Source organism: Vicugna pacos, chromosome 22 (assembly GCF_048564905.1).
Source record: "Vicugna pacos chromosome 22, VicPac4, whole genome shotgun sequence".
Lineage (NCBI taxonomy): Eukaryota > Metazoa > Chordata > Mammalia > Artiodactyla > Camelidae > Vicugna > Vicugna pacos.
Window position 1 is genome coordinate 20,703,588 of NC_133008.1, and position 13,794 is coordinate 20,717,381.

At 49.6% G+C, this 13,794-nt stretch overlaps 1 protein-coding gene across 1 annotated transcript in view; it reads left to right on the plus strand.

Annotated features, from left to right (window-relative positions):
• Positions 1–113: 113 nt before the first annotated feature.
• The window catches only part of SUGP1 (SURP and G-patch domain containing 1), a 28,954-nt gene continuing 15,273 nt past the window's right edge, over positions 114–13,794 (plus strand). The window contains exons 1-7 of the mRNA XM_006199024.4: positions 114–297; positions 2,033–2,204; positions 5,617–5,717; positions 6,930–7,130; positions 9,112–9,235; positions 9,564–9,664; positions 10,637–10,760. Coding sequence (XP_006199086.1) covers positions 264–297; positions 2,033–2,204; positions 5,617–5,717; positions 6,930–7,130; positions 9,112–9,235; positions 9,564–9,664; positions 10,637–10,760 — 857 coding nt within the window. The 5' untranslated portion in view covers positions 114–263. The remainder of the gene's footprint in view (positions 298–2,032; positions 2,205–5,616; positions 5,718–6,929; positions 7,131–9,111; positions 9,236–9,563; positions 9,665–10,636; positions 10,761–13,794) is intronic.

Below are 13,794 nucleotides of genomic sequence, written 5' to 3' on the forward strand. Positions count from 1 at the left end.
ACACAAAGCATCCTGGAACAAGCAGTTTGTATTTGGTGTGGCCGCGGCTTCGGGAAGGTCTGAGAAAAAAGGCGACACACTCTGGCCCGCGGGACTGAGACCAGACATTGCCGATAGGGTGAAGTTTGCGTTCCTGTTTAGGGAGACCGCAGGCATCCACGAAATGGCATGGTGTGGTTTGCCGATGCGGACTACATCTCCCATCAGGCCATGCGCAGTATAACAGGCCTCCCTCAGGTGGCGCCGGAGCATTGTGGGATTGGATGAGTCTCAAGATGGACAACCGGGATGTTGCAGGTAACAGCCCCCTTCTCCCCTCAAGCGTCCGCCCGGGTCCACAGGCTACGTGTCTTTGCTTCATCCTCCCGTAGGACCTGTCTCAGCCCGCAAGCCCTTCGCCTTAGCTTCTGGGCGGCCGGAAGTAGCCTCTTCTGCACCACCCCCGTCTCCCGAGACCCCAGACCTGGTTGCTGCCTTCCTCCCCTCCCCCCGCGCTTGGTTTGCTGAGAACTCCCTGCTTGCCTTAAAGGCAGCCACCCAGATGTACCTTAGGCCGACTTTCCGAAATAACCGCCTTCAGGGCTTCTCCGAGCTCAGCTCTCTGAGCCAGCGGCAACCTTGGGCTGTCCTGCGCCCCTCTCTTAGGAGCAGCTGTCGTTTGGCCTGTATCCCGCTTTCTGGAAAAGCTGCTTTTCTGAACTGCACTCGGACTCCCTGTGCACACTTTCCTGGGTTTTTTGAGCCCCCACTTTACCACAGACCTTGTCCTTCCCTCTCTCCCAGCCCTAACCACCCCCTCCCCAGACTGGGATGCGTTCAGCAAATATTCATTGTGTGCTAGGCACTGTGCTAGGCTCTGAGGATGCAGTGATAACCAAAACAGGGCCCTGTCTTCCTGAAGGCTACTTTCGACTAGGGTGTCAGACAATACACCAAAAAGGAAATATTTACAGAAGGTTAAAATGATGTGAGAGAGTAGGGGCGGAAGCTACTGATATTGGGTGGTCAAGGAAAGCCTTTTTGAGCAGAAGACATTTGAGATGAGAAGATACCAGCTATGGGAAGGCCTGCAGGGCAGAGCCTTCCACGCAGAGGGGGACAGCAAGTGCAAAGGCCTTGAGTGCTTGTCATTTTAAAGAATGTCAGGGATAAAGTGGAAGTGGAGAGAGGAGCCATCTCTGGCAGAGCCTTGAAAATCAACGTTGAGAATTTGGATTTCATTTTGAGTCCCATGAGGAACCTTCCTGGTGTCTTTTTCATCTCCATAGCTACCACCCTTGTCTGAAGACACTATCATCTTTTGCTTAGAGCCAGTAAGGCTCCTCGTTGGTCTCCTTGCTGCCTGTCCACTCTGTCTAATCAGTAGCCTGAATGATGTTAAAAATAAAAATACCAATTGGATCTTGTCAGCTTAATACTCTCCAGTTGCTTCTTAAAGTCCTTTAAGTTAAACCCAGACTCCCTATCTTGCCCTCCCCGGCCAATCCTTGGAATCATCCACTGTGGCCACACTGGACCTTTTCTGGTCCTTGGATGCACCAGGCTTCTTCCAGCCTTAGGCTTTCGCATTTGGTTCTTACTTTGCCCAGATCACTCCCCATGTGGCTTTTTAGGAAACTGGCTTTTTACCTTTCTGATTTTAGCTTAAAGGTGCCCTCTTCTAACAGTTATTTTCTGGCTACAGCCCTAGCTGTATAGGTGCTCCTCTGTTATTTTTTCTCACCTTTCTTTGGTTTCCAGCAGAGAGCTCTTATCACGATTTTGCAGCTACTTTTTGTTACAAGTCTGTTGTCTCCCCAGCCAGAAGTGAATCCCAAATAGACAGGGACCCCATCTGCCTTGTTTAGCATCAAGTACAGCACCTGGTTCATAGCTCAGCAAATGTTTGGTAAATAAATGAAGGAACAGACATGTGAACATCAATCTGAATGTCAGTTGCTGCAGGCAGCAGCATCTGGGTTGCTCCCATAGCAGCTGCTGGACATGTTTGTGGAGTAAAGGTGATTTCTGATGTGTTTGTTTCCCTCCCCAGGAAAGGCTAACCGATGGTTTGGAGTTGCTCCTCCTAAGTCTGGAAAAATGAACATGAACATCCTTCATCAAGAAGAGCTCATTGCTCAGAAGAAACGGGAAATTGAAGCCAAAATGGAGCAGAAAGCCAAGCAAAATCAGGTGGCCAGCCCTCAGCCCCCACATCCTGGCGAGTAAGTCCCCCCTGAAGCTGGGTTAAGGTCTTAATGGATCACCAGCAGAGGGTTTTGCTTGGGACAGCAGTCAGGGTGCATCCAGCCACAGCCTGATAGTGCAAGGAGTGACACAGGTGCACTCTTTAAGGAGGCTCAGTGTTTCAGGAGAGAAATGAGGGGTGTGTGGGAGCCCAGAGGATGGCTGCCAACCATTTCACTCAGCAGTTATTTACCACTGACCAGTTGTGGTTCAGGGGCCAAGAATATAGCACAGAGCGAAAACCCAGATTCCATCCCTGTCCTTACGGGGCTCACAGTCTATTAGCAAATGAGACCCAATTATACCCCTCGAGCTGCCAGTGGGTAACATGAGGCACTGTGTTCCCAGATGCAGCAGCTGCCATAGAGATGCAGAAGAGGCTCTGCATTCTGAAGGCCCAAACCCTTTGAGGAAGCAGGGAAAGGATGCAGAGGACAGGAAGAGAGGAGAGCCCCTGTATGTCAAGCAGCCTGAGCTGCTAGGCCAGAGGGGCTGTTTCTGAGCCAGGCGGGAGGTAGCTCAGGCAAGGTTTCCTCCTGACTTTCCTGAGAAACTCTGAGGGCATCCAAGAGTTTTGAGCAGAGGTGTGTGATCAGGGTGACAGGATCCAAGAATTTCAGGCTGGAAATTGACAGGTAAGCCCCTTTCTCCGTGGTCTGAAGTTAGAGCATGTTAATCCTGTACGAAAGCTCTGTTCTAGCTCACACCTTTTCTAAGAGTCTGTGGCTTCTCCTTGAGAGTGAGACTTAGACCCTATTCCTGTTGGAACCAGGACCTGGCACCTCCAAGGCTCTCAGGAACATGGGGACTAGATATTGAGTGATCCGTGGGTGGGCTTGGGGGTTCTCGCCCCTGGGGTTATGAAGGACTTGCACCAAGATGGGGAAGGCCTGTAGGATTGGTTCCAAGAGGGTCCCCTGGAGGCTGCACCATCCCAGTGCTAGAATCAGTCAAAAGGGAACATCAGGTGGGTGGGTGCATGGTATAGGTAACTTTGAAAATAAGGTTGTTTTTCCCTGTTGTAAAAGGGTGGAGCACCTTAGAATTTCTTGCAGAAATAAGAAACATTCAAGTTGTCTCAAAAAAAAAAAAAACATTTTGATATATTCCCTTCCCATGTCATTGCTTTATTTTAGTAAATTGTGATCAGTTTCATGTGATGCTTCCCCCCCAACATTTTAAAGGAAAAGCTCCTCCCCCAGCCACATTACAAATCTTTAGAACTATGATAGTTTTTAACTTTTACTTATTACTAAGATATAATGTGCTATAAAATTGATCTTTAAAACGACATAGTTTATGATTTCCAACATTTGCACAGCATTTGTGCAACTGTTTCCACTAATTCCAGAACATTTTATCACCCCAAAAAGAAACCTTATGCTCATGAGCAGTCACTCCCCATACCCACCTCCGCAGCCTCTGACAACCACTAAGCTATTTTCTCTTTGTGGATTTACCAATTCTGGATATTTTGTGTAACATGTGGCCTTTTGTGTCTAGCTTCTTTCACTGGACATAATGTTTTCAAGGTTCATTATAGTATGTGTCAGGACTTCCTTCCTTTTTGCGGCTGAATAATATTTCATTGTGTGGATGGACTGTGTTTTGTTTATCTGTTCATCAAGAGCCATCCTTAACAGCTGTGTGATACCTCCAGCCGTTTGTTATGAGTGGTTTTCAAGTGGGATTCTTTTGCTGATGTGCTGTTGCCCTAGAGCGTTTTCTTGTCTTTGTCCCTGCCTTCTTTCTGTCCCTCCTAAGGGAGGAGCACACAGCATGAGAACAGGGCCAGGGTCATTAGAAGGCCCTGCTTGTTTAATGCCAAGGCTGGTTATCAGCCGGATCTTCTCATTTTATATAAAATAACTTTTACTACTTTTTTTAACTTTTTTTTTAGCTTTAAAGATCATTTTTATGTGTGGTAGAAAATCTGGGAAATAGGGAAGAAAATGAGGAAAAACTAAACTCAGTTGCAACCCTGCAACCCACAGACAAGTGCTGGTTACATTTTTAATGGGTTTTTGTAATTTCAATCAGATATATCTTGACATAAGTAGGGCCATGCTGTAGATACTGTTTTATATCTTGCCTTTTTGTTTTTCATTTAATGTTGTGCTTGGTTGCTTTATTTATAAAATTTTAACTTCTCAGGGCCCCTCCATCTGCCCTATGGATGTCCCATAATTTATTTAACCAATGCCCCTTGTTGACTACTTAGGTTTTTTTCCACTTTTACTTCATTAGAACAGATTTCTAGAAGGATGAAACTTAGTTTTAAAGGAAAAAGTTCAGACCCATGGGCTCGCTGAGCTTTTACCAATTACTGGGTGTGTCTATATGATGGATGTGGCCTTGAAAGCAGCACGTATGAGGAATTTCTGAGGTTGGAGCAGGATGGTACATTACAGCTGAAAATGGAAGAAGTAGGCTGTGTACTATAATCACAGCCTTATTTCTAATCTAAGGGTCAAATCAAAAAAAATATACCAAAGTGTTAATAGTGACTCTTGTGAGGAGATTTTGGGGGCTGTTTTTTCTCCTTGCTTTCTATATTTGTTTTCCCACATTCCCACTTGCTCATAATGAGCCTCTACTACTTTTATGATAAGGAAAAATGAATTTGAATTAAACATAGGCACTTGGGTTTGCTCTTGTGCTTTGTTAAAAATGAATTTTTCTATTTTCGAAATAAAACATACTCTGCAAAAAGAAAAGAGAGAAAAAGTAATAAAAAGATAAAATCTCCCTATAGTTCTCCCACAAAGAGATGGGTGTCGGTGTTTTCTTGTGCACATGTGATACCCACAGAAGCACTGGCTGACCCAGGCCCGAACTGCAGTCACACACAAGTGCAGACACTGCTTTTGAGAGCTCTAAAATTTAGTTGGAAAGACAGACTTGGAAACAGTGATAGCCCAGAAAATTAGTTAACAATAGGAGGAGGGGAGGGTGTAGCTCAATGGTAGAGTATGTGCCTAGCATGCACAAGGTCCTGGGTTCAATCCCCAGTATCTAAATAAAATAAATAAATACCCACCCACCCACCCCCAGAAAATAACTTAAAAAAAAAAAAAGTTACGACAGGTGCCGTGCAGAAGGTGAGCAGGTGCTTCTGAGCCTTTTGTTGGGGAGGCCCTTCGGACCTGGAGGTCAACATGCAGGCAGAGACGACATCAGTATAGGTAGTATTGCTTTGACTAGAACAAGATTGTTCCATCTTACAACTCTGAAGGCTGTTTTGTGCACTCAGTTTCCCGACATCTTTAGGGGCCTGTCTTGGGTCCCATTAGGTGAGAATACAGCGGAGGGGAGGGTGGCAAGATGGGCAAGGCGTGCTCCCTCCCCTCCTCTCAAAGTTTATCCTCTCTTCCTCTGTCTTGGGTCTAGAATTCAAAATGCACACAACTCTAATGTTTCCAACAAGTTTGCTAATGACGGCAGCTTCTTGCAGCAGTTTCTGAAGTTACAGAAGGCACAGACCAGTACAGGTGAGTGCAGTCACCCCTGTCCCATGTCACCTCCTCCTAGAGCTCAATCTGCCGGCTCTCTTTCACCAGGGTCCCTCAGCACCTCAGAAGTGGCAGGTCCTGCCTCAGACTTGTTCCTCTCATCCCTCGTTCATTGGGTGCCCTCATTCTGCTTGTCCCCACACTAAATGCCCAGCAGGAGAGTGCAGACCCTGTCCTCTCGGTTCTTACCCCAAAGGAGTGGAGACAAATAAGCCAGGGTTTGATTCGGGGTAGTAGGGGCCGTGACTAAACATGCCCCAGGGTTATGAGATTGTGGTTTAACTTAAAGCCACAGTCAGATGCAAGGAACAGGATCCTGTTCTGGGGGTGGTAAGCTGGCCGACAGGAGCCTCATGGGACATGCCAGCTGTGATAATCACCACCTGTGGGAAGCCCACCCATATCTTTGGTTATGCAATTACCAGTCTCATTTTTATTGTAAGAAAGTTGTTGGTGAAATAACTGACCTTCAACCTTTGTCAGGTTTCCCAGGTAACAGCTAAGAAAATTAACCCAAGGTCAAATTTGCCCACAGAGAGGGAAGAAGGGCTGTATGAGCTCTTCACTGCAGGGTCTCAGGCTGCTTGAAAAACCCCAGAAGCGGGGAGGTGGGTAATAGCAATGTGGTAGAGTACATGCCTAGCATGCACAAGGTCCTGGGTTCAATCCCCAGTATCTCCATTTAAAAAAAAAAAAATCAGTAAATAAATAAATAAACCTAATTATCTCTTCAAAAAATAAATTAATTAATAATAAAATAAATAGATTTTGCTTTAAAAAGAAAAGCAAAGCCCCGAATAGTCTGTCTCCAACCCACTACTGACAACCAGAGGGAATGGTTGTAAGCTGAATGTGGGCTTTGGGTCTTACCTGGAAGAGCTGCTGCATCCATAGGCTGTGGATGCAGGTGTCAGAGGCACCTACTGCCAGAGCTGCCACATACAGAGCCCTAGGCTGGCTTCCCCAGGTTGGGTGACCACGACAGGTTGTTCTTTTCTGAGCTTCTCTCATGCTTATCTGTAAAATAGGGGTGGCATCCTCTGAGTGCTTCTGAGCACTCCCTGGCTGCCAGGTGCTGTGCTGCATGCTTAGGACCCAGCCCCGGGGGCTTAGGGCATTCAGGTTAGGCAGGAAGATGGGGAAACCTGTGCCGCAGACTTTGAGTATGGGTATCCTTCCTTATATCCCCAGATGCCCCCCCCAGTGCACCTAGTGCCCCACCTCGTGTGCTCCCCCGCACTGGGAAGAGGCCACCCCTCATCAGCAGCCCTCTGGGCCAGGTGAAGAACTATGTGCATGCCAAGCAGCTGCCTGTGGCCAGCCGCCCAAGTGTCTTCCAGTCTCCTGATGAGGACGAGGAGGAGGACTATGAGCAGTGGCTGGAGATCAAAGGTAAGGTGCAAGGGTTGCCACCCTCTGTCCACAGTCACTCCTCCAGCTCCACAGGCAGGATCCCTGGTCAGCAGGGGCGTAGCGTGTTTGGAGCTGTGGTCGGAGGTGCTGCCAGGCCTCCAGGCTGAGCCACAGGTCAGGGTGGAGCCCTTCAGGGTGAAGGTAAAGGATGGGGTGGAGAGGGGAGTGTGGAGGGGCTGCAGAATGTGGCTTCATTCTGGGAGCTGTGGGACCATTGTCCACTCATGGGGGCTGGTCTCCATCTGGTGGAGGGTGGGATCTCAGGGCAGTGTTCACTTGTGTCCTCATCCAGTGCTAGAGGAGGAGCTCCTCAATGTTAACCTGTCTCCAGCAGTTTGGGCCAGAGGTAACAAGCCTGCAGGTTGGAGCATGTGCTCTCCTGCCCAGGGAAGGATGGTCATTGGCTTTGGGTGAGCTAGTTCAGGCCCCATGGTGGTGGAGGGCAGAGGCGGGTGGCAGTGGAGGCACTCCTTGTGCATCCAGCCCTGTCCACATTCAGAACAAGACCTCAGTGCCATCTAAGCTATGTGGAGGACTGGGCCACCTCTGCTCCAGGATGGCTGGCACAGTCATATCTCTCTAACAGTGAGAACAGACTGAAGTGACCACATTGTTATGCCATGAAAGCCTCTAGACCCCTTGCTCTGGATAAGGGTGCTGGCTTCAGGCCATATATCTGAGCAACTCTGTGGCCAACCTCAAACTTTGGAGCATTAGTTGAATGGAGCCAGTGAGGGTGGCATTCCCTCAGAGAGATGCTCAGGCAGTTCCAACAGTACCCTGCTGGGAACTGCCGCCTTACAAAGGGCAGTGGGTGTCTCTCAAGACCCTTGAGGCCTATTATGGATTGCGATTGATGTGACCTCAAAAAAGCACATGTGCTTGTAGAGTGACCAGGTCAGGGTCATTGCCAGGCATGTGGGAGGAAGTGAGGCTAAGGGGTAAGTTGGGCACAGAATGTCTCTAGGACCACTTAGGCCACACATCGTACCATCACCCCACCTCACCCCTGAGCTTTCTGGCAGCACAAGCAACAGGGGGAATAAAATTGGCCACAGGCTTAGTGTCTAGCCCCGTTGTCAAGAGGAACAAATGTTCCTAAGGACTGACTGACATCAAGAAACTTCTCCTGGGAGTTCTCATACAAGGGACATGAGCTGTATGGTGGCTGACAGATAGCCTCAGAAACAGGCCAGTAATAAATACAAAATCAAGTTCCGTGTGGCTCAAAACGGAGGCTAATACAACTACAAAAATATATTTTTATAGCTTTGTTCACTGAAGATTTTGTAAAGTAGTGATTAAGCCTGTTGCAGTGAGCATCCCTGGTGCCCGGAAACCACGGAAACCAGGGCTTCTTGGAGAAATGGCTGCCTCTAGGTCTGGGCAGGAAGTGTCTGAGATGATCTTGAAGCACCCTGTCCCAGCAGATAGTGAGGAGGCCATTAGAGACACCTGGGGTCATGGCCAAAGGCCTCAGGAGCCAGCTTGAATAGGCCCCCTGGCCATAGAGGGGCTGACTGAGCTTTTGTGATGACATTGTGAAGCCCACTGATGGGCTTCTGACTTTGTAATGATATTTTTAAAAAAGAACTTGTCATTTTTGAAGGATAACAGTGGAGTGATTTATTATACTGAACACTGGTTTAAAAAAAATTGACCATTCCAAAAAAGGAAGGGGAGGCTGGCTGTGTTTTTTGTCGTCTCTCTCCCAGCCTGGGGATTGACTTGGCCTTTGGGAGGCTTACACACTTTTCTCCCCTCAGCGTGTCTCGCAGACTGTCTAGACCGACTCACCCCTCATCATGGTGCTTTGTGCATGGACCTGGGACGCCCGACAACCTCCCGCATTTCACCCTCTTCTCCCCCCACCCCTCTGTCCTTGTGGTCCGTAGAGAGAGTGTGCCTGTTGACTGTGGGGTGTGTGAGTTGAACCCCAGTACTGACAGCCTCCTTAAAGTTTCACCCCCAGAGGGAGCCGAGACTCGGAAAGTGATAGAGAAATTGGCCCGCTTTGTGGCAGAAGGAGGCCCCGAGTTAGAAAAAGTAGCTATGGAGAACTACAAGGATAACCCGGCGTTTTCGTAAGTATTTCTGGGAGGGGAAGGCCACTGCTACTTCTTGTTCTTGTCACACGTTAGTACATGCAGACGTTCTTGTAAAGCCGTAGTGGTGACAGGCTGGCCGGGGCTGGGTGCTTACTTGCACAAACCAGACACTGTTTGAGCGCTTTCTAACTCACACTGGAGGTTGCAAGGGGCTCCAGTATGGCGTGGAGACTTACTTTTGGGCCCCATCAAGGTGTCTGTGCTCGCCAGCTTGCTTTTGCACAACGTGTCTTCAGAAGCTTCATGGGTCTGCCCATCCCCGTCGCTCATCTTCCACTCTCTGTTTTGCCCAATTCCTTTCCAGGTTTTTGCACGATAAGAATAGCAGGGAATTCCTCTACTACAGAAAGAAGGTGGCTGAGATAAGAAAGGAAGCACAGAAGTTGCAGACAGCCTCTCAGAAAGGTAGGTGGTTGAAGGGGGTGGGAGGTTCTAGGGAGGCGTGTGGACAAACCACACCCCATGTGGAATGGGGGTTCCTTTCCTGGAGTCTGCTGTGGCATAGGGTGGCATCAACAGCACAGGTCTGTGCCCTCCCAGGCAGCTGGGGTCATGCTGGGGCTGGCTCTGTGCTCTCTGCTGGTACTCTGAGGGTAAGGAAATCTAAGGGTCAAGGTGAAGGTCAGAATCATGTCCAGGAGCTCAGCCCTGTGCATGTAAAGGGGGCATAGGGGAGGTACACTTGCCTCTTGTTGGTTCATGGTCACTTTCACAAGTGCTATTGAGCACCTGCTGCATGCTGAGCACTGAGGACACTTAGAGACAAGCAGTGCCTAACACTGTGAAGAGGGGCCAGGGGACAGAAACGGTCAGCTGGTGAGAGCCTGGTGGGATGTGTCAGGGGAGGGGGAGATGCCAGCTGGTTTCCAGGTGTAATGAAGTGAAATCACAGCCAGATGCTGGTGGGCAGCAGGGGTATTGATGTTTAAGCTAAATGTGGGACACAGATGGTTCATTGTGTCTGTCACTTGCAGTCCCTTGCCCTGATCTTCTCCTCAAGAGAGGAGGGCCAGGCCCACCCCTACCATGTGACCTGGGGCTGCAGCTCCCAGCAGAAAGACCGATGTTGGGGTTCCCATCCCCTCTCCAGCCTGGACCCAGACTTTCCCTCACATTCTGTTCCCATGTCCTAGTGTGTGCCCAAAGCCTGCAGACCTGTGGGGTGGGAAGGGTCGGGATGTGGTGGGGCGGAGGCTTAAGATATATTATTATGTTAACTATGGTATTTGGTTCCAGTACAGTAATCTGATTCCCATTTGCCTGTTTTTCTTTGTATTGTTCCTAAAATAAACCCCTCTTGTTGCCTGTGGGGTTCTTAGCAGAAATTAGGCTGTTGGGTGTGGTGAGTTGAGCTCAGTACTGACAGCCTGCTTAAAGTTTCACCCCCAGAGGACGAAGAGGTCAAGAACCTCGCAGAAAAGTTGGCCAGGTTCATAGCAGATGGGGGTCCCGAGGTGGAAACCATTGCCCTCCAGAACAACCGCGAGAACCAGGCATTCAGGTAAGGATGGGGGACCTGTTGGGGAGGTGATCCCTCACCCTAGTCAGAGCTCCCCTGCTGAGAAAATGGGCTTGGTGTGGTGTTGAGATGTGCTAGGGTCCCATGGCAAGAAGTTGGCAGGGCCAGGACTCAGGTCCAAGAGGTTCTGACCACAGGGTTTTAGGCCTGCCACCCCGTAGCATTCCCTGAGTGCACATTGGTGCCCTGAATCGGCTCTTGAGATGGCTGTGTGGGGACCTTTGGGGCCTTGTGCCTCACAGAGAACGTCTCTAGCACTTGCCTTGCTCCCTTTATACCAGAAACAGCAGCTCCAGGCTGGGGGCAGGCCAAGCTTTCAAACAGAAACTCACGGAATTGTTCACTGTGTACATTTTTGGGGTCTCATCTTTATGATAACGGGGAATGTGGTACCTCAGACTCTGGGGAGGGGCAACCCCCAGCCTGTGTGTACTTTCCACAGAGGGGGTAGGACAAGCCACCTGGCATCCCTGCTGTTCCCAGCCATGGAGTCACACCCCAGCCCCTCAGACTGGGTCTGTGCTCACCCGCTCTTCCATTTATTGGGTGGGTTCAGAACCTGCTCTTTGCAGGGGAAGGCTGATGGGGACGGTGCGGAGGTGGGGGTGAGGCAATCGCTGCTGCAGGGCAGGGACTCGAAGAGGTTTGTGAGGTGGACACTGAACCCGCTGTGAGGGTGATGCACCCATAAGGACACTTTTGGCCACAAGTAACACAAGTCCCCAGTGAGTCAGTGAGGAGATGTGATGGTGCTTGTAACAAAAAGTGCCAGAGCAGCAGCCATCTGGGCTGGTTGATTCAGCAGCTCTAGACACCATCAGGGACTCAGGAAGAAGGAAGCAGGAGTGGATGCTGGGCAGGCGGCCAGTCGCATCTACTACATGCGAGCTAGCATGAGCTAGACGTGGGACAAAGTGAAGGGCGTTTGGAGGGACTGCCTTGCAGAAGTGAGGCAACAGAGATGGGGGCGTTGTGCCACCATGGTGGGGATTCAGGGTGAGTGTTGGCATGGTGAAGACGGGCCATGAAGCCAGGCAGGGCTGAGTCCCAGAGGGCTCAAATGTTCACTGAGAACCTTTGGAGGGTCTGCATAGGGAGTGATGGGGTCAGCTGTGCTTCCAGGGTCATCTGGCCACAGCTGCGAAGGGTGGTCAGACACACCAGGTTGAGGCAGATGAGGGCATCATCAGGTGGTGGCTGAAGGGTTCAGGTGTACCTGTGTATAGAACATGGCCAGCTAGGAGCTTTTGTGGGGGCTGTGGGGTTTGGGTCTAGAGTTCAGGAGACCTGGGATCTCCACAACATAGTGATACCAGCCACCACTCTGCTCTACCCAAACCAGTGTTTACTTAACATTCTACTTTAATTCACATCTTACTTTTTTTTTCATTTACATAAGTTTATTTAAATGGGGAATGTAGTGTACTGTCACTCATCATGAGAAGAGCTGATTAAAAATCTATTATAGGCAGAGTGGGTGAGGTAATGGAATTCTGTACAAGGCCCAGAGCCCAGGTGGCTCTTCCTGGTCAGAGGGGCCCCAGGGCTGAGCAGCTCCAGCTGAGCCTTTCCCCTGGGGTCAAAGCGAAGAGATGTTACCACAAGTGGCTCTAGGCCCTCCATGGTACCTTTTGTGGGACATGGCTGGCAGGCATTGGCTTGTTGAGTGTGGCCTTGATGGATGCTGGGTGGTGACAGCCAGGAGTAAGGACAGACCCTGAGGGTGCCTGGCGGAGAAGCAGCTGAGGTTGACCAGCTTGCTTTGGGCGAGCTCATTTCCATGTCAGAGCTGAACCACAGTCAGTACTCTGCATTGGGGAAGAGTAAATGAGGTAAGATCAGGTGTCCAGGCCTGTGCAAGCCATGTAGGTTCATACCAAGCAGACTGTTACATCTCCACAAAGGGTCAGGTGCAAGGCAGCTCCTCTGGCACCCCCAGATCTAATAGCCACCTCAAGTTCCTGCCACTGTTGGTCCTTTCCTGCCCTCTTGATTCCCCAGCAGCTCTGTGTTTTGAAAAACAATGGTTAACAGCTATACGTGTCCGTAAAGAAGCTGGAAATACCTATTCCTTTGACCAGTCATCCCACTTCAGAGATGCCATCCCCAGAAATAATGTTATACGTAGCACTGTCATAGTTACGAAAAATTAGTTAACACGTTCAATATCCAGCCCCAGTGGGCTAAACTCCTATAACTGCATCTCCCCAGTGGAATTGTGGCCATCAGAAGGCAAGTTGGAGAAGGTGATAGCAGCCAGCACACCTCAAGTCACATGTGGCTCTAACATCACCCGGGTGAACCACGTTGTTCTGTACAACAGCCTGGCATGCTGGCCTCTTACAGGTGAGGAATCCGAGGCAAGGAGGCCAGTCAGTGGAGGTGCCTTCACTACCATGCTATGTTGCATTCTAATGGGAAAGGAAAGCCTTATGTTGTCAAGTTAAGAAATTTTTTAAAAATCAGGGTGTGGAAAATAGAATCATGGCTCTGTTCATATAAATCCACACTGGAAAAAAGTCTGGAAGGAAAGACACCAAAGTGTTAACTTTGGTTAACCCTGAGGGTGGGATCACTCCTACTAGAGGGGGTCTTTGCACCTGTGCCCGGGGCCCACAGTGAGCTGTTACTCCCCTCACAGACAGGCATAGCTCTCAGGGCAGGTTGGAGGAGATTCAGTGTGAATAGGCAGCTGAGGCCAGGAAGAAGCCTGTGAGCTGAGAGGAGACCCACACCGTCAGGAGCTGCCCACCTGCCCCAGTGGGCGAATCCCCCAGTCTTCTTTGCTTGGAGGAACCGGATAGCTTTGAATCCATGCTCTGGTTGCCATGAGTCTTTTTTAAATCCAGCCATCTGCTCGCTTCCCTGTTTGAATGATTTCTTGCTTTTGTCTCTTAACTTTTTTTAAGATGTTATTTTTCAGAGCAGTTTTAGCTTCACAGCAAAATTGAGTGGAAGGTGCAGAGACTTCGCGTGTGCCCCCTGCCCCAACACATGCACAGCCTCCCCCGTTATC